Genomic DNA, 24,782 nt, shown 5'->3' on the forward strand with positions numbered 1-24,782 from the left:
TACTGTTCATTTCATAGCATTGCTAATTATGTGGCAGTGTAATTAATTAGGTTCTTGTCTTCAAAATGGGTTTTTTAGACAAATCAATCTTCTACAGTTTAATGAACCATGAAGTTCAGGAAAGAGGAAAAAAGGAAGACATCATCATTTTAACATGTTCACAAATGTTCAAACATCTTCAGAGCCTATTCAAGTGATTTGACCAGATCCATTCTTATGTAGAAGTTTAATAGAACTGAAGCAAAAGGTACCTACAATTCATGGCAGTTTAAATTTTACTAAAAGGTACTAAAAGCTAGAGTTAAAAGTTTCACAACTTTAAAGTATCAACAATAACACTCTCCTATAAATGTAAGAAATATAAAAGGCTTTTGGTTTTGTGGTGCATGATACACCTTCTATGGAGGACAGAAGAGGGGGTTATATCGTTCGGATGACTTCTCTCTCTCAGGCCTTGTCTACACTGCAAACTTAAGTCTATGGAAGCTGCCTTAAATAGACATAATAAATAGATGTAATAATCGATACTACCAGGTCCCTTCCACTGACGTAAGTTGCCTGTAAAAGCAATTTCATTACTCCATCTCTTAATTTGATATTGATGGGTCAACAGAGAGGTAGCGCAGACACACCTTTGTGTAGTTTGACTCAAATGGCCCCCAGGAGGTGTCCCACAATGCTCTGCTGTGACTGCTCTGAACATCATTTACAACTTCACTGCTCAGCTGCTAGGCATTGATTCTGCCCAAGACATCCCATTTATACCATGAACTGCATGCGATTCACAGTGGTGACCCCACTACACCCCCACAAACACAGTGTGGACATCTCCCAGGAGTATGAGTCCTGGGCCACCACAGGCAACAACAAGGACAACATTTTGGAGGAGGAGGAGCGAGTCCAGAGGATTTCACTCTCTGAGAAACTGGACATGGAGAGCATCCCAGAGGAGCCACACAGGAAAAGATGCTGTGGATTATGAAGGTCCAATCAGAGATGTTGAGATATCTGGTTGAGCTTCAAGAAAAGCAGATTGAGGCTAGACTCCATCTGGAGGCCTTGCAGAACTGCCTGGAAGCATCACCCTGTTCACAATACCCCTACCCCAAATGTTCCAGGAGGCAGGGGGAATTCAGCATCCGTTCCACTCAACACCAGGGGAGGACGCACAGAACTAAAGGAGCCCATTCCTTGGGCTTTGCTTTCGAAAAACAATCTGACTTGCTTGGTTTCTCCCCTACCAATTTTATCAGTCAGACTTAGTTTCCCGTTCTGTTTCTTTGTGTGTATACAATAAAAGTAAACACGTTCAGAAAGAAAGGTTCTTCGTTTATTTTAATCATGGGAGTTTGGGCTGGGTACAGGAAAATCGATGCAATGGAGGGGATGGTAAGGGAAGGCAGAATGCAGATAACCGGCAAATATTACTGTGGCTCATTACTGAAATGGGCTTTCAAAGCCTCCCAGAGATGAAGAGGTCCTTGCTGGGCTCTTGTTGCCCTGGTATCTGGCTGTTCAAAATTAGCTGCCAAACTATCTGTCTCCATGCCCCACGCCTGGGGAAACTAAGCAGAATCTACTTTACAGTGAAAACAGAGGAAGACTGGATGGACCCCGTAAAGGGAAAAAGACCAAATAAAATTAGTTGTATTCATGAGTAAGGCATTCACCTCCAACTTTTACTATGAAAATCATTTTATACTTTTAATAGGATAAATATCCATAGATAAGGATTATTTTGACAGTTAAGCTGCTTATAGATACATTCATATGGGTCATACAGGAACTAACTACATGCAATCTCAGGCTTTCATTATGTTTTTTCCTTTGATTGTCATGCCAGATGTTCAGCTGGTATTCAGTCTCTCACCACCTCCAATCTTCTATGAACTTGATTCAGATTTGGGTTAGCAAACTGTTTACTCACTGAATTGGTTCCAAGAACTTGCAGCTTTGGTTCCCCTGACTCTAGCAGCTTGGCCACCATCTGAAGGAAACTTTCCACAAATGGTTTAATGCTTTGAGAATGGCAAGCCATTAAAAGTTGGTCCAGTGCCTCCATGGCAATTAAAACATACCTGAAAGCAAATGGAGAAGAGATCCATACAGATGCACATTGTGTCATATTTACCTTGGCCCAAACTTTTACATGCTTTTATTTAAGCCCATATTACAAAAACTAAAAAAAAAAAAAAAGAAATTTATATGTCAGATAGGTGTAAGGCACATCACCTTAATATTCTCCACTTATTTCAGAAGTATATTTTTCAAAACAAATCAAAGCAGGTAAAGATTCCTTGGTATTCCTGTAGAAATATTTTTTAATCTTATTTTTTCCTACTTTTTATTTTATATTAAAGGCACCACTCTTCCAGTCAGGAGAGGGCTTTCAGCCTACCAAAATCCCAGTATGACAAGACAGCAATGTATCTAAACTTCCATAGTTTAAGGAGACATCTCAATCTACACAGAGCGTGTTAGTGAGAGGGAAGAGTGCTGATCAGGAGATGTGTTTACTGTCACTCACATACTGACCGTTTCCATAAAAAAAATTCGTAGTTGTTTTTACATCTGTACCCCTTTATCTTCAACAATAACTGCCAGGCAGCAACATTCTCTTCCAATTCCATGTGTTGTCTGTTTCATTTTTTTAATCTCTTAACTTTATGGTCTCTTCCTATCTCTATTTTCATTATATACTCCTCTCCCCTATTCCCTCTTTGGGAAAATACAGGAAAGACCATTTTCAACCTTTTCCCCTGGGGTCAGGAGGATTAATTTAGCTCAAGTATTAAGGACAATCACCTGTGAAGTCAGACAATTAGCTTATAACACAATTATAGCTCCAACAGAAGAACTGAAGGATATATTAAAAGAAAACACTCTTAGTATACTGGGAAATATGTCCTGCTGAGTCTAGAAGTTTGATTTGTAAATCCAGGTCATTTTCACATCCAACATTACCTATAACTTCATAATTCACTTTACTTTCAATATATTTTGGCTATTCCCTGCCCAGCAGCATGAACAATATCCAAGGTTCTGACTCTATATGTCTTGTAGACTGAACCAGAATAATGATGGGGAAAAACAGCTAACTTTCAGCTTCAGTATTTATGCAGTGACCGAATCCCTTACCCATAGCGATGTCTCACAACATCTCTGCTCAGTCTCTCTGCTAGGTAAGCTCCAATTCGATCCAGCTTCTCTGGTGCAGAAACTGCATAGAAAGTCAACTTCTCCATATCAGCTTTAACAAGACCATCCTAGGAATACCACAGAGATTGTTTTTTAATTCATAGTAATAGTTTTAAGCTTCTGAAGTATCTTTCACTTTTCCAATTCAAATCACAGGTTTGGGGCTAATACAAAGTAGAATATGCCATTTTGCTAGAATATGTTAAATTATTCATTAACAAGCTTGTCCAGGGCCTAAAATACATAAATGGCAAAGTAAAAGATTAAGCCCAGTACTTCTCAGAGAAGTGTGCGGTCAGTGTTCCCCCTTCCTTCTAACAGAGGCAGATTATAGGTGAGCTGTGACATCTTTCTTCAGACATACTATTTTTCCAAAGTCCAATTTCTGTTACTTAAGTAAGAGTCCTTCAAAAAGCCATTAATTACTTCAATAAAACACTTCAGAAGTGAGTGTGTCACGTTAATCCTTTCAGGCTAAAATTGTTTTTATATAACTGAAATTGCAGTCTAAATGTTTCATTGCTCCAATATCATGCCTTAACAGTTCTGACTCTTCTCTGTACAAGGCCACTGCTTTCATATTTGTCTGTATTACAGCTGGTGTTTAAGGAGCTGAAGCCATCTGATATTTCTAACTATCAAAGTACCAGCTACAGTTATTGACATACAAAGAGCACTCAGCATTATCACAGGTTAATTTTTAGAGCTGAGATGGAACAGGGATTAAAATATATTGCTCATTTGAATAACCAATCACAGCTGGTAGACAACATACATTTTTCTTAATTTTTTTCAATGGAAAAAGGGTTATTCACGAATTATTTTTTCCCCAAAGCTTTTTGTCCAGTTCTCTCACTGACATCAAGGTAAAAGTCTAGCCGCTATCAGGGTCTCAGCCCCTTCAACCAGAAGCTTCAGTCCTCTTCCACTAGAGTAACATCTTTAAAATTGTGGTTCCTTTTTGTACACCAGCATCAGCTTCAAGGGGAGAATGACCTGATCATTGCGCAGGAATTTTTCTTCACTTCTTCCACACTTTGATAATTTCATATTTAAATAAACTGGAGAATATAGGGATCAATAACTATGGAAGAACATACAGTAATGGTGATTAGATATGCCACATTGTAACCCTGAAAGTGATAACTACATTCCTGCAGTGCTACTGGTGCAGTAAGTTGTACTCTTGTTGAAGTCCCTTTCCTGGCTGCGTCACTGATCTGTGATTGTCTACTATCATCCAACTTATTTTACACTATAAAGCAGTTTAACCGGCAGTTCAGCAAACAGCATAGTTTTTAAACAATATTTCAGATTCATTAATTCAAAACTCACAATTTAAGTCAAATATTAATTATATAAAAGAAGAGTATTTTCTCTCAAAGTCTCACAAGAATGATTCACTTATGTGTGAACAGTCACAGGAGAAAATGTCCATGATATATTAAATGGATCATTAGAAAAAGAAAAATCTTTAGTATCAAGATGTCCCAGAGGTCTAAAGAGATCACAGTTAGATGCCATGCAATAATTAACATTTTACCATGCAAAATTAGGCCTACCACCATCTGCAGTGTCATACATTGTGGGCTGGACAATATCCTGCCCTCCCTCACCTTGTGCACCGACCAGCACAATAGGAAAGTCTGACAGATTGCTGCAACAGGGCTGCTTTTGAGAGCACACACAGCACTACTAGTACAACTTTAGATGTTCAGAAACGTTTCTCTATAGCAGCATAGGCGCCGACTCCATGGTGCTCCAGGGCTGGAGCACCCAGGGGGAAAAACTGGTGGGTGCTCTGCACCCACCGGCAGCCAAGCTCCCCGCCCCAGCTCACCTCACCTCCTCCCCTGAGCGCACCACATCTCCACTTCTCCTCCCAGCGCTTGCCGCCACAAAACAGCTGTTTCACAGTGTAACAAGCTGTGGGAGGCAGGGGGGAGGAGTGGGAACGCGGCACACTTGGGGAGGAGGCGGAAAGAGGCAGGGTCGGGGCGGGGATTTGGGGAAGGAGTCCAATAGTAGTAGGGAGGGGGCGGAGTTGGGGCCGGGACTTTGGGGAAGGGGTTGGAATAGGGGTGGGCTGGGAGTCGAGCACCCACCGGCACCAGGAGAAGTTGGTGCCTATATATACGACTAGTACCAAACTTGTTTAAAGAAGTATTTGGTTTCTATGACTGTATATAGAAAACAGACCATCAGTATCACCCTCTCATAGGTAGACAGAATTTATTTCTGAATGACTATTTTCTCTGAAAAAAAAAAAATCCATGCTTTGAAGATATCAGATCCACAGAAAAGAACAACTCTCCCCTGCAGCCGATATTTTACAAAACTTAGGTAGCTAGCCCACAGTGATAATAGTGGACCTTCTAGGAAGAACACACATGCTGCACGTTCTGCCTCATACATATGCCAGACCTACACACACAACTCCAAACTGTTCATAGCCTTCATTTTTAAGAAAAAAGAAAAAGGTAGTACAAATCTGGTAAGACATTGAAAGTGATCTTCCACCATTTAAAGAAACTCTGGATTAGTTTCAAACATTCAGCTGTATTAGATATTTAGCATCATCAGTACTTAACACTCAGGAAGGAACTATATTTTCAAGTAACATGGCATGAAAGAGTTTGTACTATGTGGATCCAAATGAAGTCACAATAAACCAATACATATGGACAACTAAAGATGAAAAACAATTGGCTCATCATCCATTGGTTAAACCAAACTATATACTTCAAAAAGACAGAAAACTAAGAAGTGCTAGGCACACAGAGAAAAGCAAATACGTTCAAACTTGTGGTCATATCTGAACAAAAATTCTGTTTAATATTAAATATTTGTGGTCCAAACAGTTGGATTACAATTTTGCAGATTTCTCTCTTACTGAAGAATGCTCTAGCAGATTAAAATTTGAATGCCTTTCGTTCTCCAAAAAGTATGTTAAAAGTTACAAAATATTACTATTTCTGTTACAATAATATTTTAGTAAATGAAGATTCAAATTAAGAATTCTGGTTAAAGTTTAATTAAATCATTTCTTACTTTGGGGTCTTCGGGGAATATGTTATCCACCAGACGTTTGTAACGAGGGCGCAAAGCAGCACAGCAACAGCATACTCCTAGAAAAACATTTGCCAAAAAACAGGTTATTAGAAGGTGAATGTTTTAGAAGCTGTATAGAGTCATTTAAGAGAGGAAGAGTACAAGCAAATGTTACGTGGACAGACCCAGGTCATCGGTGAGACTGAACCTGGGACCTCTGAAGCTTAGTGCCTGAACCTCTACTATATGAGCTAAAAGAAACATGGCTCTTCGCTAATGCTGTAGCAGACTCAATCTCTATGTAGCCTTGATGCCACTACAGGGGGACAGAGCACCATACCCAGGAGGATGTAGGTTACACATACAGGGAAGAAGTTAAAGGGTAACTATACTCTGCAACCTCACTTTCTAGAAAAAGGTCATTTGTGGAAATAGAGTTAAAACAAACAAAAATTAAATATTATAATATAGCTAATTTTTTGCACACCTTCCCATGTTTTCCTTAGGAAGCAGTATCTGTCAGAAAGATAACAGGCAACAATTCCACCAGAAGATGATGTGCATTGGCATAAAGACTTGTAGAATATGGGCCTATCCTACTCCAGGGCCTGAAAGTTAAAAACTTCCATCTGTAGAAGTGGGACAAGACACAACATCTGGGTAAAACAGCGGCAGTCAAGCAGCGAAACCACCTCCTCACAGTAACATCTTGATCTGCTGCCAGGAGGGAGCAGTGGCAGTTTCCTCCCTAAATCTGCCTTTTAGAACTGCAGTTTTTCCTCCAACAGCCAGTAAGTGAAGGAGTGGACCGTGGGGAAAGTTAGAACTTCCTACACTCACAGATGAAAGCATCTCCAGGAGAAGCAGAGAGATTACAACTAGCAGCTATTATCTCTGCAGCAGGAGAGGGAAGCTACTCAGCTAGGGGGGCAAATTCCACTATTCACCACTTCTTCAGCCCCAGTGCAGTTGACCCCCAAAGACTGAAAGGAAGAATATGATGTTTTTCCGCATTCCCAGGTTATAAGCGCTTGTCTACACTTACATTTTATAGCGCTCTAACTTGCAGACTCAGGGGTGTGAAAAATCACCCCCCAAGCACAGCAAATTTGAGAGCTTTAAAGCGCTAGTGTGAACAGTGCTCAGAACTATTCCCCTCATGGAAGTGGATTATCAGGAGCGCTGGGAGAGCTCTCTCTCAGCACTCACGCGTGACTAGAGTAGACATAGCCTAAGACAGGTGCTGTTCTTCCCTACTATATCCCCAATCATCAAGCCACTATTTTATAAAATAAATATTCTAGTATTACTACATATTTAGTATCCCTTCCTAAAGTTTATGGCAAAACATACTTAAATATTTTTATATTTCAGGATTTACTGCAATTCCTTTGTTATTAGGGAACAGATACTGTCCTCTTGTTTGTCTGAAGACTTTTAGTGCATGTTACATGAAAATACAACAGGGAACTGTTACACTCTGTATCCCATATGACACCCTGTACCCTATAATCAGCACTTTTATATGGTTATATATTTTGTATAGGGCTGTCAAGCAATTAAAAATTAATCGTGATTAATCGCGCAATTAAAAAAATTTTAATTAATCACACTGTTAAACAATAGAATACCATTTATTTAAATATTTTTGGATGTTTTCTACATTTTCAAATACATTGATTTCGATTATAACATAATACAAAGTGTACAGTGCTCAATTTATATTCATTTTTATTACAAATATTTGAACTGTAAAAAACAAAATAGTATATTTCAATTCACCTAATACAAGTACTGTAGTGCAATCTCTTTATAATGAAAATTGAACTTACAAATGTACAAAAAAAACTGCATTCAAAAATAAAACAATGTAAAACTTTAGAGCCTACAAGTCCACTCAGTCCTACTTCAGCCAATCGCTCGGACAAACAAGTTTGGTTAAAATTTGCAGGAGATGGCACTTCTTGTTTACAACATCACCTGAAAGTGAGAAGAGGCGTTCACACGGCACTATTGTTACTGGCCTCATAAGATATTTACATGCCAGATGCACTAAAGATTCATATGTTCCTTCATGCTTCAACCGCCATTCCAAAAGACATGTGTCTATGCCAATGGCAGGCTCTGATCGATAACAATCCAGAGCAGTGTAGATTGACATGTTCATTTTCATCATCTGAGTCACATGCCACCAGCAGAAGGCGGATTTTCTTTTTTGGTGGTTCAGGTTCTGTAGTTTCCGCATGGAAGTGTTGCTCTTTTAAGACTTCTAAAAGCATTCTCTACACCTTGTCCCTCTCACATTTTGGAAGGCATTTCAGATTCTTAAACCTTGGGTCCAGTGCTGTATCTATCCTTAGAAATCTCACATTGGTACATTCTTTGTATTTTGTCATATCTGCTGTGAAAGTGTTCTTAAAGCAAACACGTGCTGGGTCATCATCCGAGACTGCTATAACATGAAATATATGGCAGAATGCAGGTAAAACAGAACAGGAGATATACAATTCTCCCCCAAGGAGTTCAGTCACAAATTTAATTAACGCATTTTTTTTTAACAAGCATGTCCTCTGGGATGGTGGCCCAAGCATGAAGGGGCACATAAATGTTTAACATATCTTGCAACGCTGGCTACAAAAAAGTGCCATGCAAATGCCTGTTCTCACTTTCAGGTGACACTGTAAGTAAGAAGCAATCAAAAGTATCTCCCGTAAATTTAAACAAACTTGTTTGTCTTAGGCCTGGTCTACAGTATGCGGTTATTTTGGAATTAGCCGAGTTACCTCGAAATAAAACTGGTTCCGTCCAGACGACCAAACCAGTTTTTTCGATTTAAAGGGCTGTTTACTCTGATTTCTGTACTCCACCTCGGCAAGCAGAGTAGCGCTAAAATTGAGATTGCAGTTCCGGGTTATGGGTACTGTAGATGCAATTCGACGATATTGGCCGCCGGGAGTTATCCCAGAATGCTCCCTTGTGAACATTCTGGACAACACTCTGAACTCCTATGCACTAGCCAGGTAGGCAGTAAAAGCCCCAGGAACTTCTGAATTTCCTGTTTGGTCCCCATCAGCACAAGTGACCATCAACACAGTCCACCATTACAGGCGACCATGCAGAGTCCACCATCTCAAGAGACCACACAGTACCAGATTCACAGACGAGCTCCAGCATGGTTCGAACTGGAGGTACTGGATCTCATTGCATGTTGGGGAGACGAATCTTATGGCAGAACTACATTCCAAAAAAAAGGAACGCAAATACGTACGCTAAAGTCTCCAGGGCCATGATGGAAAGACGCTAGTCCAGGGACACAGAACAGTGTCGTACAAAAATCAAGGAGCTCAGGGCAAGCGTACCAAAAAGCCAGGGAGGCATACAGGCGCTTTGGGTCACAGCCCCATACATGCCGCTTTTACCATGAGCTGCATGCTATTATGGGTGGTGACGACACCACTACCCCACCACTGTCCATGGACACCTGCAGGGGGGAGTAGCACGGAGCGAGGAATATGACTTTTTGGTGAACAAAGAGGAGGAGGAGGACAGTGCACAGGCAGCAAGTGGGGAATCTGTTTTCCCCCATACCCAGAAACTACTTTTAACGCTGGAGCCAATAGCCTCCCCCAACTCCCAAAGCATGCTCCCGGACCATGACCCTGGAGAAGGCACTTCCAGTGAGAGAGAGCTTGATCGGAGCCATGAGAAGGGGGGAAACCCAGTGGCACTGGGCTGTTCACGTTTAGTTTAAAGGGCTCATCCCTGCTCAGAGCCTCATCGGAGCCCCGCGGTGGGAGGGGAGTGTCGGGGCGGGGGAGGGCGTTGTGTGATGCGATCATCCCAGAGAGCCCACAGGCTGTCTGCAAGCTGAATTCTGTTGCCTGGCCGCTGCCTGCAAGCTGAATTCTGTTGTCTGGCTGCATGTGATGGCTTACTCACACCAATGTGGCAGGCACTTCAGTATAAGAGGCAAAACGAGACCTTGTACAGAAAGAACATGTGCTGTGTACTATGAATTGCCTGTTTCACTGAGAAAGAGTGTCCCCTTTGCTCTTTAAAATGTATCTTAAAATACTACCCTCCCTTTTCCTCCTCCTGCAGCAGGTGCAAATGTTTCAATGTGGCTCCTATCTACTCCATCCCAGAGGCTGGTCCAGATTAGAAGGCAGAAAAAACTAACTCGGGATGACACATTTGCCAAGATTATGCAGTCCTCCCACACTGATAGGGTCCAGTTGAATGCGTGGAGGCAAACAATTGCGAAGTCATGTAAAGCATTACATGAATACGAAGAGAGGAGGGATGTGCGCAATGATGCTATGGTCAGGCAAGATGCTATGGTCAGGCTCATGGGGGAGCAAACTGACATGCTCCACTGTATGGTGGATCTAATGTGGGAAAGGCAGCAAGACCACAGACTGCCGCTGCAGCCCCTGAATAACCGCCCTCCCTCCTCCCCAAGTTCCATAGCCCCCTCACCCAGACGCCCAAGAACACGGGGGGAGGGGAGGGGCAGGCTACGGGAACCCACACAGTCAACTCCAGAGGATTGCACAAGCAGCAGAAAGCTGGCATGTCCTAAATTCTGACTTGGGTTAGGGGGGAGGAGGAGGAGGGAAGGACAAGTCCAGAAACCAATACCCCCCTCCCCTGTCTAGCTTCTGATTTCTCTCAATGTTTTGTGCAACAAATAATAAAGAACGGTTCTTAAACAATTGTGACTTTATTTCCTTATATATTATAGGGGGCAGGTAACTTTAAGAGAAACAAACAACTCTCACCCCGTAGCCTGGCCAGTCATGAAACTGGCTTTCAAAGCTTCTCTGATGTGCAGCGTGCGCTGCTGCGCTCTTCTAATCGCCCTGTTTAGCTGTGCGAAACTGGCCGCCAGGCGAGTTGCCTTAACCTCCCACCCCACCATAAACATCTCCCCCTTACTCTCACAGATACTGTGGAGCACACAACAAGCAGCAATTACAATTGGAATATTGGTTGTGCTGAGATCTAACCGGAGTCAGTAAACTGCGCCAGCACACTTTCAAAAGTCCAAACGCACGTTCTACCACCATTCTACACTTGCTCAGCCGAAAGCTGAACTGCTCCTTACTACTGTCCAGGGTGCCTGTGTATGGCTTCATGAGCCATGGCATTAAGGGGTAGGCTGGGTCCCCGAGGATAACTATAAGCAATTCAACATCCCCAACAGTAATTTTCTGGTCTGGGAAGTAAGTTCCTTCCTGCAGCAGTTCAAACAGACCAGAGTTCCTGAAGATGCGAGCATCATGCACCTTTCCCGGCCATCCCACGTTGATGTCGGAGAAATGTCCCTTGTGATCCAGCAGTGCTTGCAGCACCATAGAAAAGTACCCCTTGTGGTTTATGTACTGGCGCCCCGGTGTTCCGGGGCCAAGATAGGGATCTGCATTCTGTCTATCGCCCTGCCGCGGTTAGGGAAGCCCAGCACATTAAAGCCATCCACAATGGTCTGCACATTTCCCAAAGTAACTACCCTTGATAGCAGCTAGTCAATGATTATGTTGGCTAGTTGCAGCACAGCAGCCCCCACAGTAGATTTCCCCACTCCAAACTGATTCCCAATTGACCGGTAGCTGTCGGGCATTGCAAGCTTCCACAGGGCTACGGCCACTCGGTTCTCAGCTGTGAGGGCTGCTCTCATTTTGGTGTCTTTGCGCTTCAGGGCAGGGGACAGCAAGTCACAAAGTTCCATGAAAGTGGCCCTACGCATACGAAAGTCTCTCAGTCACTGGGAATCATCCCATACATGCAACACTATGCAGTCCCACCAGTCTGTGCTTGCTTCCCGGGCCCAGAATCGATGTTCCATGGCATGAACCTGGCCCAACAGCACCATGATCTCCCAATCGCCACATGCCGTGCCGTCTGTATCCATGTCCTCATCAGTATAGTAATCGCGCGATCGTCACTTCCTCACCCGGTTTTGCAGATACTGCACATACTGCTACATAATGCGCGAGGTATTTACAATGGTCAAAACTGCAGTGGAGATCTGATTGGCTCCATGACTATGGCGCCTGCATGGGTAATCCTGGAAAAAGGGCGTGAAATGTAGGAGAGCAGAGTGGCAGCAGAAGCTGTGCTGTTTGGTTCACAGTAGCTGAACAAAGGCTGAAAATGGTTGTCTTCTGTGGCTTTCACAGAGGTAGGAGCTCAGGACAGACAACATGGAGAAGCTCAGAAGCGTGGCAATAGCGGGAGAGCAGAGTTGGCAGCGGAAGCTGTGCTGCTTGGTTCACGATGGCAGAGCAGAGTTGAGTTGGAGAGGTGGATTCATAGTAGCAGGAGAGCAGCGGTGCACCGTCTGCTGAAAGCAGTATGGCATCTGCACGTCAAAAAGGTGCAAAATGATTGTCTGCCATAGCTTTCTGATGAGACATACCCAGAAACACCGGTGAGAATGTTTTTGCCCCATCATGCACTGGGAGCTTAACTCAGAATTCCAATGGGCAGCGGGGACTACGGGAACTGTGGGATAGCTATCCACAGTGCACCGCTCCGACATTCGATGCTAGCCTTGGTACTGTGGACGCAATCAGCTGAAATCACGCGCTTTAGTGGGGACATAGAAGACCGAATGCATAAAATAGCTTCCAAAAACTCAAATAGAATAATTTCGAAATAATTGCATACTGCAGATGTACCCTTAGGAATTGGCTGAACAAGAAGTAGGACTGAGTGGACTTGTAGGCTCTAAAAAGTTTTAGATGGTTTTGTTTGTGAATGCAGTTATGTAACAAAACAAAAATCTACATTTGTAAATTACACTTCCACAATAAAGAGATTGCACTACAGTACTTGTCTGAGGTGAATTGAAAAATACTATTTCTTTTGTTTGTCCTTTTTACAGTGCAAATATTAATAAAAATAATATAAAGTGAGCACTGTACACTTTGTATTCTATGTTGTAATAGAAATCAATATATTTGAAAATGTAGAAAAAATCCAAAATATTTAATAAATTTCATTTGACATTCTATTGTTTAACCGTGCGATTAATCATGATAAAATTTTTTAATCACACTTAATTTTTTGAGTTAATCGCATGAGTTAACAGCGATTAATCGATAGCCCTTATTATGTACAATGGATGCCTTGTGGGGTATCATTTGAAAACGCATAATCTACTGAACATTATTGTACGGTTGAAATATGTGTAGCAACAGTGTGTGTGAAGTTAAGGTTCTACTTTATGATTGTTACTGAAATATGTTTTAGCTCTGGGAAACGTCCATAGACTAGCTCCTCAGTGTCAACAAAGGACTGACCAAAGGTGTTAGAAAGCTATTAGCTACCTATGCATTTGCCATCGGTGGGGACTGTAAACAAAAGATTTGCATGTCATCCCTGAAGACATGTTGAACTTCATATGAATTATAAATTTCTTTTTCATACCTTCTGCATATGTGAAGGACTGATGCAGAGCACATACATCATGGAACTGCCTAACCCCATGACCCAGCAAGGACTTTGGCATATAAGAAGAGAGAACACAAAACACACAAATGACCTCTCCTCTTCACCTTACATCTCTCTGCTCATAACATCAGTGAATACCTGAAGGACACTGAACTAAGGGGAGTGGTCCCATGCTGAAGGAAAATCCAGCCTGTGAACTAAGAACTGCAGAGGAGAAGTTCAGAGGAGAAGTCCAGAGGAGAAGCAAACAGAGGGAGTTTCCCTAGGGGGAGTTCTCACAGAGATCTTGCCTTTCAAGCTTCTGAGAGCAGGAAATAAAACATCTGAAGAAGCTCTTAGAAGGAAGACAACATGGATAGTGAGCAATTAGCTGTTGTGACCTGCATAGGATGTGCCATGTTTGTCTTTCTCCCAGAGGATAGAAGAGCCTTAGTGTGTATGAAGTGCAAGCTGGTCTCCATTTGGAAGAGAAGGTTAAAGGACTAGAGACCCAAGTTTCAATCCTGCACTGCATCAGAGAAAATGAAGACTTTCTGGATAGAAGTCAGTGTTTGGTACTGCAGGGACAGCATGCTGAAGAATCAGAGAGGGCAGTGCAGAACAGAGAAGAAAATTGGCAGCATATGACCTCCAGAAGAAGAAAGAGGAGAACACATGTAGTCCCAAAGCAGACAGAGAAACAGTTTTCAGGCTTTCTGCACAGGTACTATGGCGGCGAATGGTTTGGAAGAGACATCTGAGGGAAGGGATCAGAAAGAGACCCCATCAACTGGAAGGCATGGGATACATTGTCCTTGGGATGGGGGTTCCACAATCACCACTCCCAAGAGAAGGAGATGGGTTGTAGTGGTGGTCGGGGACTCCCTCTTAAGGGGGATGGAGTCATACATCTGCCGTTCAGACTGCGAAACTCGAGAAGTGTGCTCCTTGCCTGCAGCTAGAATTCAGGATGTGGTGGAGTGTCTGCCAAGAAGATCAAGTCCTCGGACCACTACCCCTTCCGACTTTTCCACGTGGGCACCAATGATACTGCCAAGAATGACCTTGAGTGGGTCACTGCAGACTATGTGGCTCTGTGAAGAAGGATAAAAGGAGTTTGAGGCACAAGTCATGCTCTTGTCCATCCTCTCTGTTGGAGGAAAAGGCCCAGGTAAGGACTATCAAATTGTGGAAGTAAATGTGTGGCTACGCAGCTGGTGTTGGGAGAGATGGCTCTGGATTCTTCGACCATGGGATTCTGTTCCAGGAAGAAGGATTGCTAGGAAGAGATGGGATCCACCTAACAAAGAGAGGGAAGAGCATCTTCGCAGGCAGGCTTGCTAACCTAGTGCGGAAGGCTTTAAACTAGGTTCACCTGGGGATGGAGAGCTAAGCCCTGAGGTAAGTGGGAAAATGACAGAACAAGGAGCAATGGTCTCAAGTTGCAGTGGCGGAAGTTTACATTGGATATTAGGAAAAAAATTTTCACTGGGAGGATGGTAAAGCACTGGAATGGGTTATCTAGGGAGGTGGTCGAAACTCCTTCCTTAGAGGATTTTATGGTCAGGCTTGACAAAGCCCTGGATGGGATGATTCAGTTGGGGATTGGTCCTGCTTTGAGCAGTGGGTTGGACTAGATGACCTCCTGAGGTCCCTTCCAACCTTGATATTCTATGATTTTATGGGATACCGGGAGGAAACACAAGGAGGAAGGTGCAACAGGGAGGCCTCCTGATTCATACCGAGAAAGTAGGGCAATCGGCCAGTTATCTTAGGTGCCTGTAGAGGAATGCAAGAAGCCTGGGAAACAAGCAGGAAGAACTGGAAGTCCTGGCACAGTCAAGGAACTATGATAATAGACTGGAATAATAGAGACTTGAGGGGGTAACTGTTCAGGAAGGACAGGAGGGTGAGAAAAGGTGGAGGAGTTGCTCTGTATGTAAGAGAGCAGTATGAAACTGGAAAAAAGCCTGTTGAGAGTTGTTGAGTTAAGTTTAGAGGTGAGAGTAACAAAGGTGAAGACGTGAGGTCATCTGCTATCGACCACCAGACCAGGAGGTTGAGATAGACTAGGCTTTCCTCAGACAACTAACAGAAGTATTCAGATCGCAGCCCCTGGTTTTCAGGGGGGACTTCAATCACCCTGACATCTCGGAGAGCAATACAGCAGTACACAAACAATCCAGGAAGTTTTTGGAGAGTGTTGGGGACCATTTCCTGGTGCAAGTGCTAGAGGAACCAACTAGGGGCCATACTCCTCTTGACTTCCTGCTCACAAACAGGGAAGAATTGGTAGGGGAAATAGAAGTGGGTGGCAACCTGGGCAGTAGTGACCATGAGTTGGTCGAGTTCAGGATCCTGACAAAAGGAAGAAAGGAGAGCAGCGTACTTCAGAAAAGCAGACTGACTCCCTCAGGGAACTGATGGGCAGGATCCACTGGGAGGCTAATATGAGGGGGAAAGGAGTCCAGGAAAGCAGGCTGTATTTTAAAGAAGCCTTATTAAGGGCACAGGAACAAACCATCCCGATGTGCAGAAAGAATAGCAAATATGGCAGGCGACCAGCTTGGCTTAACAGAGAAATCTTCGGTGAGCTTAAACACAAAAAGGAAGCTTACAAGAAGTGGAAACTTGGACAGATGACTAGGGAGGAGTATAACAATATTGCTTGAGCATGCAGGGGTGTAATCAGGAAGGCCAAAGCACAATTGGAGTTGCAGCTGGCAAGGGATGTGAAGGGTAACAAGAAGGGTTTCTATAGGTATGTTAGCAACAAGAAGGTGGTCAGGGAAAATGTGGGACCCTTATTGAGTGGGGGAGGCAACCAAGTGACAGATGATGTGGAAAAAGCTGAAGTACTCAATACTTTTTTTCCTTGGTCTTCACAGACAAGGTCAGCTCCCAAACTACTGTACTGGGCAATACAGTATGGGGAGAGGTGAACAGTCACCAGTGGTGAAAAAGCAGGTTAAGGACTATTTAGAAAAACTGGACATGCACAAGTCCATGGGGCTGGATGCAATGCATCCGAGGGTGTTGAGGGAGTTGCCTGATGTGACTGCAGAACCATTGGCCATTATCTTTGAAAATCTATGGTGATCGGGGGAGGTCCCAGACTATTGGAAAAAGGCAAATGTAGTGTCCATCTTTAAAAAAGGGAAGAAGGAGAATCTGGGGAACTATAAACCAGTCAGCCTCACCTCAGTCCCTGGAAAAATCATGGAGCAGGTCCTCAAGGAATCCATCTTGAAGCACTTGGAGGAGAGGAAGGTGATCAGGAACAGTCAACATGGATTCACCAAGGGCAAGTCATGCCTGACCAACCTGGTTGCCTTCTATGATGAAAGAACTGGCTCTGTGGATATGGGAAAAGTGGTACACATGATATACCTTGACTTTAGCAAAGCTTTTGATACGGTCTCCCACAGTATTTTTGCCAGCAAGTTAAAGAACTGTGGATTGGATGAATGGACTATAAGGTGGACAGAGAGCTGGCTAGATCATCGGGCTCAATGGATAGTGATCAACAGCTCGATGTCTAGTTGGCAGCCAGTATCAAGCAGAGTGCCCCAGGGATCAGTTTTGTTCAACATCTTCATTAATGATCTGGATGATGGGATGGATTGCACCCTCAGCAAGTTCACAGATGACACTAAGCTCGGGGGGAGGTAGATTAGCTGGAGGGTAGGGATAGAGTCCAGAGTGACCCAAACAAATTGGAGGATTGGGCCAAAAGAAATCTGATGAAGTTCAATAAGGACAAGTACAGAGTCCTGCACTTAGGATGGAAGAATCCTATTCACTGCTACAGGCTGGGGACCGACTGGCTCAGTGGCAGTTCTGCAGAAAAGGACCCAGGGATTACTGTGGACGAGAAGCTGGATATGAATCAACAGTGTGCCCTTGTTGCCAAGGCGGCTAATGGCATATTGGGCTGCATTACTAGGAGCATTGCCATCAGATTGAGGGAAGTGATTATTCCCCTCTATTCAGCACTGGGGAGGCCACATCTGTAGTACTGCATCCAGTTTTGGTTCCCCCACTACAGAAAGAATGTGGACAAATTGGAAAGAGTCCAGCGGAGGGCAACAAAAATGATTAGGGGACTGGGGCACATGATTTATGAGGAGAGGCTGAGAAAACTGGGCTTATTTAGTCTGCAGAAGAGAAGAGTGAGGGGGGATTGATAGCAGCCTTCAACTACCTGAAGGGGGGTTCCAAAGAGGATGGAGCTAGGCTATTCTCATCTGGTGGCAGATGACAGAACAAGGAGCAGTGGTCTCACGTTCAAGTGGGGGAGGTCTAGGTTGGATATTAGGAAAAACTATTTCACTAGAAGGGTGGTGAAACACTGGAATGGGTTACCTAGGGGAGGTGGTGGAATCTCCATCCTCAGAGGTTTTTAAGGCCTGGCTTGACAAAGCCCTGTCTGGGATGATTTAATCAGTCCTGCTTTAGGCAGGGGATTGGACTAGATCCGTGGTTCCTAAAGTGGGGTTTGTGAAATGTTACAGGGGGTTCTCCGGAAAAAATTCCCTAATGGCAGATAGAGCTGTCCCTAGGAGCCCTGGACAGCACGGAGCTAGCAGCCTGGAGCCCCTGGACTTCCAAGAGCTAAGCAGATCAAAGCAAGCATATCTATAACACTGAGGAGATTTAAACTTCAAGACTCTTTATAAGAAATGGAAAGGGAGGTGGATATTTTTTGCTGTTTTTAAAATTAAATAGGTACCTAGTACGGTTTTAAAAATTATTATGAAGAACAAGTTTAAGCTTTGATGTAACAGGTGTTGTTTGCTTGGACTGCTCAAGACCTGAATGCTTGTGTAGGAGGAACTCTTTGAGTTGACTTCTTAAATACCTTCATGTTGTTTCACATCTGATACTCCTTGATGAAACATAGGAGCCTTGTCTTATAACAGGCTTATTCAAAGTGATATAAGCTACAAAAGTGAGATCTTGGAAGAGAGTTGCCGTTTTCATAATATAATAAAAATACTGTAATGATAAATAATAAATAATAATTAATAGTGTGTAATAAGCATGTCATAAAAACAAACTTTATATTTCCAAGATCACTGCTTTTATAATTTATACTCAGGTAAAGGAGAAAATCCCTGGAAATATTCATTTTTCGGAAGGGGTTTGCGAGACTTGACATTTTATTGAAAGGCGTTCACAGGTTGTTAAAGTTTGGAAACCACTGGTCTAGATGACCTCCTGAGGTTTCTTCCAACCCTAATCTTCTATGATTCTATAACAACTGCCTGCAACATCTGGTGAAGTGAGAAAGCCATGTGCTTCAAATCTTACTTAGCTTGTTAAAGTTTAGGAATTCCACTGCATGTTTATTTTTTATTTCTTTTGCAACCAATTGTGACCTTTGTAACTTACCACATGTAAATCACTTAAAATCTATCTTTTTTTTAGTTAATAAACTTGTTTTACTCTTACCTAAATCATTGTGTTTGATTAAAGATTTCCCAAACACTTCAGTCAGGTCAACGGAACTCATGCATATTCATTACCCTTTGTTGATAATGACAAATGAGTTTAGACAGTCCACTGAAGGTACAAGACATATTTCTGATGGGCGAGACTGGGACTGAGGGGCATGCAAGTGTCGCCCTGTACTTCTTTATGGATGGCTGGGCACAGCATTCATGTACTCAGCTAGGGAGTAACTTTACATGCTGGTAGCTGGGAGTGATCAGCACCTAGAGAGTTTTGTTATTCATGAGAAAAGCAGTGTAAAAAGCATCTCAGTCTGGAGAGCTGAGGAGACCCAACAGCTCATATTGCATCCTGGGGAAGGTCACAGGAACAACAATGTTAGATTGCAGGTGACTGTTAAGGCCAGTTTAATATTCCGAAATACATATGTAATGCACTTTGATTGGGGCAACTATGTCATAAGTCAGACATTAACTTTACAGCAGATGATTTACTTATAATCTCATGCTCAAACAAGAATATTCCCACAGCCCAAACCAATACTCTTAATAACCAATAATTGTTAAGAGAAAAAAACAACTAAGAATATACTGCTGAAAGTATTTCTTTTCATGGTTAACAGAAAAGCATTCAGATACTTGTTCTGTTCTAAAGGTGTCATAATCCCTTTGTAAATACTTCAGAAACAGTAGGCGAACTTCTTGAGTACTGGGAAACACTGTGTCCTAGAAATGTCTTTGTCACTGTAAATTAGATTAAACGGGGGTTGGGGACGACGAGAAAAATGCAAACATCTCCAAACAAGACAATAAATTGCACCAGAACTGCTCCATTTATTGCCTTATCTTGGCTCTGAATTATCCTTTCACAATATAAGGAAGGGGCATATTATTGTATGTGTATACACACACTTCATACTTACATCTGTAAATTACAGTAAGCAATAAAATTAATCTGATATTTAGTAGCCGATTAATTATTCTGTGAATGCAATATGCAAACCAAGATATACCAAGATGCTCCCTTCCCATCTGTCTATCGTTTGTAGGCTATTAAGACAACTACATGAAATTATACTTTTAAAAATGCCTGTTCCTCCATCTTCTTGCCACATTTCCATTGTCAATCACAGTATGACAACGTTCTACTCAGATATATCAAAAGATTCTTAGAGTAAAATATGCAGTCTCTCTTTAACATAATAAGCAACACACATCACATTTCCTGTTCATAAAGACAAGAGAATATGGGTTAGGTATAGTTCGCTTTTTTCCTGGGATTGAGCGCAACCAGATTGTTCAAAGGAATAAAAACCTATTATAATTTACATGACAAGAAACAGCAATTAAAGTAATAATGCACATTTAAAACCAAAAATGGAATATAGCCAGCTAGCCATCTGGTACCTTCCTCTACCAGTGCAGATTTATTCCCTACAGTATTTTTAAGCACTTTATCCAATCTAATTTTAAGTATTCCGGAAATGGGTGAGATATGATGCGATTCCAACTCATTGGTCAAGTCCCAGATCCACAGTAGAGCAGCTTTGAAGCACAGGAGCTATTTAGAGGTAAGCTAATATTAGTAATTGTCTACAAAAATCAGTGGGAGCTTGCCTCTCAAAACTCAAAAACACAATACTTACTCAAATAGCAAGCAGTATAATGGGGTAGGAGGTGGTGAACACTTTAGAGGAGATTAGATATCTAACATCTAACTCAAACATACAAAAACTTTGCTAAAGTAGATGAGGTTGTTAAGCGAAAACAACGCCCACGTTAAAACAAAACAGACTTAAGAATGTCTTGGTACTACCTTGACGACTGCAGTTCATTTGTTTGGGGGTAGGGGCAGTGTTTATGAGGGGATGGGGTGAAGGTTATATCTGTAGTTGTATGACTTTACTCAACATTTGGATCTCTATGCAACTGAGAAACCGGTGTCATTTTTAGCCATATTTATCATCCAACAAGACGTATGGGAGGTCAAAGTACAAGCTATCCACTGGTTTCAAACTCAATAACTGGTCAGGAATTTTCCACTCTTGCTTTCTACCAGTCAAGAGGAGCTGTAATAGATACACAACTCCTTGTCTAATTTTGCTGTATCCCTCTCCATTACAGATACTGTACAGCACTAGATACTGTTACCCTATCCACCTCTTCTCTCCCTCCTAATAATTAACTTTCCATTTGGGAAGGAAGAGCCGCATTCAATTTCAGTTATGCCTATTTTCTGACAATTTAATTAATTGGTTTTATCTTATGTAACTTGCAAACAACAATTGTGAAATTTACAACAATTTGTTTTTAAGCACTTGATCCTTCAGTCTACCTCCATGAGTCCTTTGATTGATTCATGAATACATAGTTGAAAACACAGTATAATAGATCATTTCCACAGATTGGGATGAGAACAGAAATATTACTTCACTCTTCCAAGATCTCACTATAGGACTGAGGAAAAACTTACTACATTTCACAAGAATCGTCCACAGCAAAATATCAACCAAGTAAATGGTTTATGTGATATTTTTTAAAAGGACATCTACAATTATCTTAAAGAAACCTGTTTTGTACAGTACAACATTTTGTAATATTTTATATTGATTAAAATAAGGGAACAAGACTGAATATGTAACAACTGGCTAAATCAGGTACATATTATAGAACACTAAAAATTTGAAGTAAAGATCATCATAAGCAAACTAGGGAAATGTGGTCGACATGAAATTACCATAAGGTGGGTGCACAACTGGTTAAAAGACAGTACTCAGAGTTATCAACAGTTCACTAGATACTTCCTCCCAGTTTGACAGTGGAGTCCCTCAGGGATCTACCCATTTTCATTAATGACTTGGATAATGGAGTCAACAACTGGATGCAGCTGTGAAAAAGGTATATATTGTGGGGTGTATTAACCAAAGTGTCATGTGTAAGGTATGGGAAGTAATGGTTCTGCTCTACTCAGCACCAGTGAGTCCTCAGGTGGAGGTGAATGCCCAAGTCTGGGCACCACACTTCAGCAAAGATGTTGGAATGTTATAGGATTATTTTCCTAAATTAGAACAATTGCATAACTCATAGTAACTTAAGCAAAATAATTTGAGATTTATTTGAAATACAGATAAATACAGAAAACACTTTCTCAATACATTTTCCATACAGCTATTACAGTGTTCACAATTAATGAAAGGTTTCAGAGTAACAGCCGTGTTAGTCTGTATTCGCAAAAAGAAAAGGAGGACTTGTGGCACCTTAGAGACTAACCAATTTATTAGAGCATAAGCTTTCGTGAGCTACAGCTCACTTCCTCAGATGCATATCGTGGAAACTGCAGCAGGCTTTATATATACACAGAGAATATGAAACAATACCTATTCCCACCCCACTGTCCTGCTGGTAATAGCTTATCTAAAGTGATTTCCAGCACAAATCCAGGTTTTCTCACCCTCCACCCCCCCACACAAATTCACTCTCCTGCTGGTGATAGCCCATCCAAAGTGACAACTCTTTACACAATGTGCATGACAATCAAGCTGGGCTATTTCCTGCATAAATCCAGGTTCTCACATCCCCCCCACCCCCATACACACACAAACTCACTCTCCTGCTGGTAATAGCTCATCCAAACTGACCACTCTTCAAGTTAAAATCCAAGTTAAACCAGAACATCTGGGGGGGGGGGGGGTAGGAAAAAACAAGAGGAAACAGGCTACCTTGCATAATGACTTAGCCACTCCAAGTCTCTATTTAAGCCTAAATTAATAGTATCCAATTTGCAAATGAATTCCAATTCAGCAGTTTCTCGCTGGAGTCTGGATTTGAAGTTTTTTTGTTTTAAGATAGCGACCTTCATGTCTGTGATCGCGTGACCAGAGAGATTGAAGTGTTCTCCGACTGGTTTATGAATGTTATAATTCTTGACATCTGATTTGTGTCCATTTATTCTTTTACGTAGAGACTGTCCAGTTTGACCAATGTACATGGCAGAGGGGCATTGCTGGCACATGATGGCATATATCACATTGGTGGATGTGCAGGTGAACGAGCCTCTGATAGTGTGGCTGATGTTATTAGGCCCTGTGATGGTGTCCCCTGAATAGATATGTGGGCACAGTTGGCAACGGGCTTTGTTGCAAGGATAAGTTCCTGGGTTAGTGGTTCTGTTGTGTGGTATGTGGTTGTTGGTGAGTATTTGCTTCAGGTTGCGGGGCTGTCTGTAGGCAAGGACTGGCCTGTCTCCCAAGATTTGTGAGAGTGTTGGGTCATCCTTTAGGATAGGTTGTAGATCCTTAATAATGCGTTGGAGGGGTTTTAGTTGGGGGCTGAAGGTGACGGCTAGTGGCGTTCTGTTATTTTCTTTGTTAGGCCTGTCCTGTAGTAGGTAACTTCTGGGAACTCTTCTGGCTCTATCAATCTGTTTCTTTACTTCTGCAGGTGGGTATTGTAGTTGTAAGAAAGCTTGACAGAGATCTTGTAGGTGTTTGTCTCTGTCTGAGGGGTTGGAGCAAATGCGGTTGTATTGCAGAGCTTGGCTGTAGACGATGGATCGTGTGGTGTGGTCAGGGTGAAAGCTGGAGGCATGCAGGTAGGAATAGCGGTCAGTAGGTTTACCTATCCTAAAGGATGACCCAACACTCTCACAAATCTTGGGAGACAGGCCAGTCCTTGCCTACAGACAGCCCCGCAACCTGAAGCAAATACTCACCAACAACCACATACCACACAACAGAACCACTAACCCAGGAACTTATCCTTGCAACAAAGCCCGTTGCCAACTGTGCCCACATATCTATTCAGGGGACACCATCACAGGGCCTAATAACATCAGCCACACTATCAGAGGCTCGTTCACCTGCACATCCACCAATGTGATATATGCCATCATGTGCCAGCAATGCCCCTCTGCCATGTACATTGGTCAAACTGGACAGTCTCTACGTAAAAGAATAAATGGACACAAATCAGATGTCAAGAATTATAACATTCATAAACCAGTCGGAGAACACTTCAATCTCTCTGGTCACGCGATCACAGACATGAAGGTCGCTATCTTAAAACAAAAAAACTTCAAATCCAGACTCCAGCGAGAAACTGCTGAATTGGAATTCATTTGCAAATTGGATACTATTAATTTAGGCTTAAATAGAGACTTGGAGTGGCTAAGTCATTATGCAAGGTAGCCTGTTTCCTCTTGTTTTTTCCTACCCCCCCCCCCCCCAGATGTTCTGGTTTAACTTGGATTTTAACTTGAAGAGTGGTCAGTTTGGATGAGCTATTACCAGCAGGAGAGTGAGTTTGTGTGTGTATGGGGGTGGGGGGGGATGTGAGAACCTGGATTTATGCAGGAAATAGCCCAGCTTGATTGTCATGCACATTGTGTAAAGAGTTGTCACTTTGGATGGGCTATCACCAGCAGGAGAGTGAATTTGTGTGGGGGGGTGGAGGGTGAGAAAACCTGGATTTGTGCTGGAAATCACTTTAGATAAGCTATTACCAGCAGGACAGTGGGGTGGGAATAGGTATTGTTTCATATTCTCTGTGTATATATAAAGCCTGCTGCAGTTTCCACGATATGCATCTGAGGAAGTGAGCTGTAGCTCACGAAAGCTTATGCTCTAATAAATTGGTTAGTCTCTAAGG

General features: G+C 42.4%; 1 protein-coding gene across 9 annotated transcripts in view; it reads right to left on the reverse strand.

Moving 5' to 3' along the window:
- The window catches only part of EFR3A (EFR3 homolog A), a 189,989-nt gene that overhangs the window by 107,250 nt on the left and 57,957 nt on the right, over positions 1-24,782 (reverse strand). For 6 of the 9 annotated variants that reach the window (XM_073330113.2, XM_073330112.2, XM_073330111.2 and 3 more), the window contains 3 exons: positions 6,250-6,326; positions 3,139-3,266; positions 1,928-2,078 (listed from right to left, as the gene is read on the reverse strand). In XM_073330113.2, the coding sequence (XP_073186214.1) occupies positions 1,928-2,078; positions 3,139-3,266; positions 6,250-6,326 (356 nt within the window). Of the gene's footprint in view, positions 1-1,927; positions 2,079-3,138; positions 3,267-6,249; positions 6,327-16,883; positions 16,903-24,782 lie in introns of those variants that run through there. The other 3 variants (XM_073330116.2, XM_073330117.2, XM_073330119.2) reach the window with 3 other exon arrangements.

This window comes from Lepidochelys kempii, chromosome 2 (assembly GCF_965140285.1).
Source record: "Lepidochelys kempii isolate rLepKem1 chromosome 2, rLepKem1.hap1, whole genome shotgun sequence".
NCBI classification, from domain to species: Eukaryota; Metazoa; Chordata; order Testudines; family Cheloniidae; genus Lepidochelys; species Lepidochelys kempii.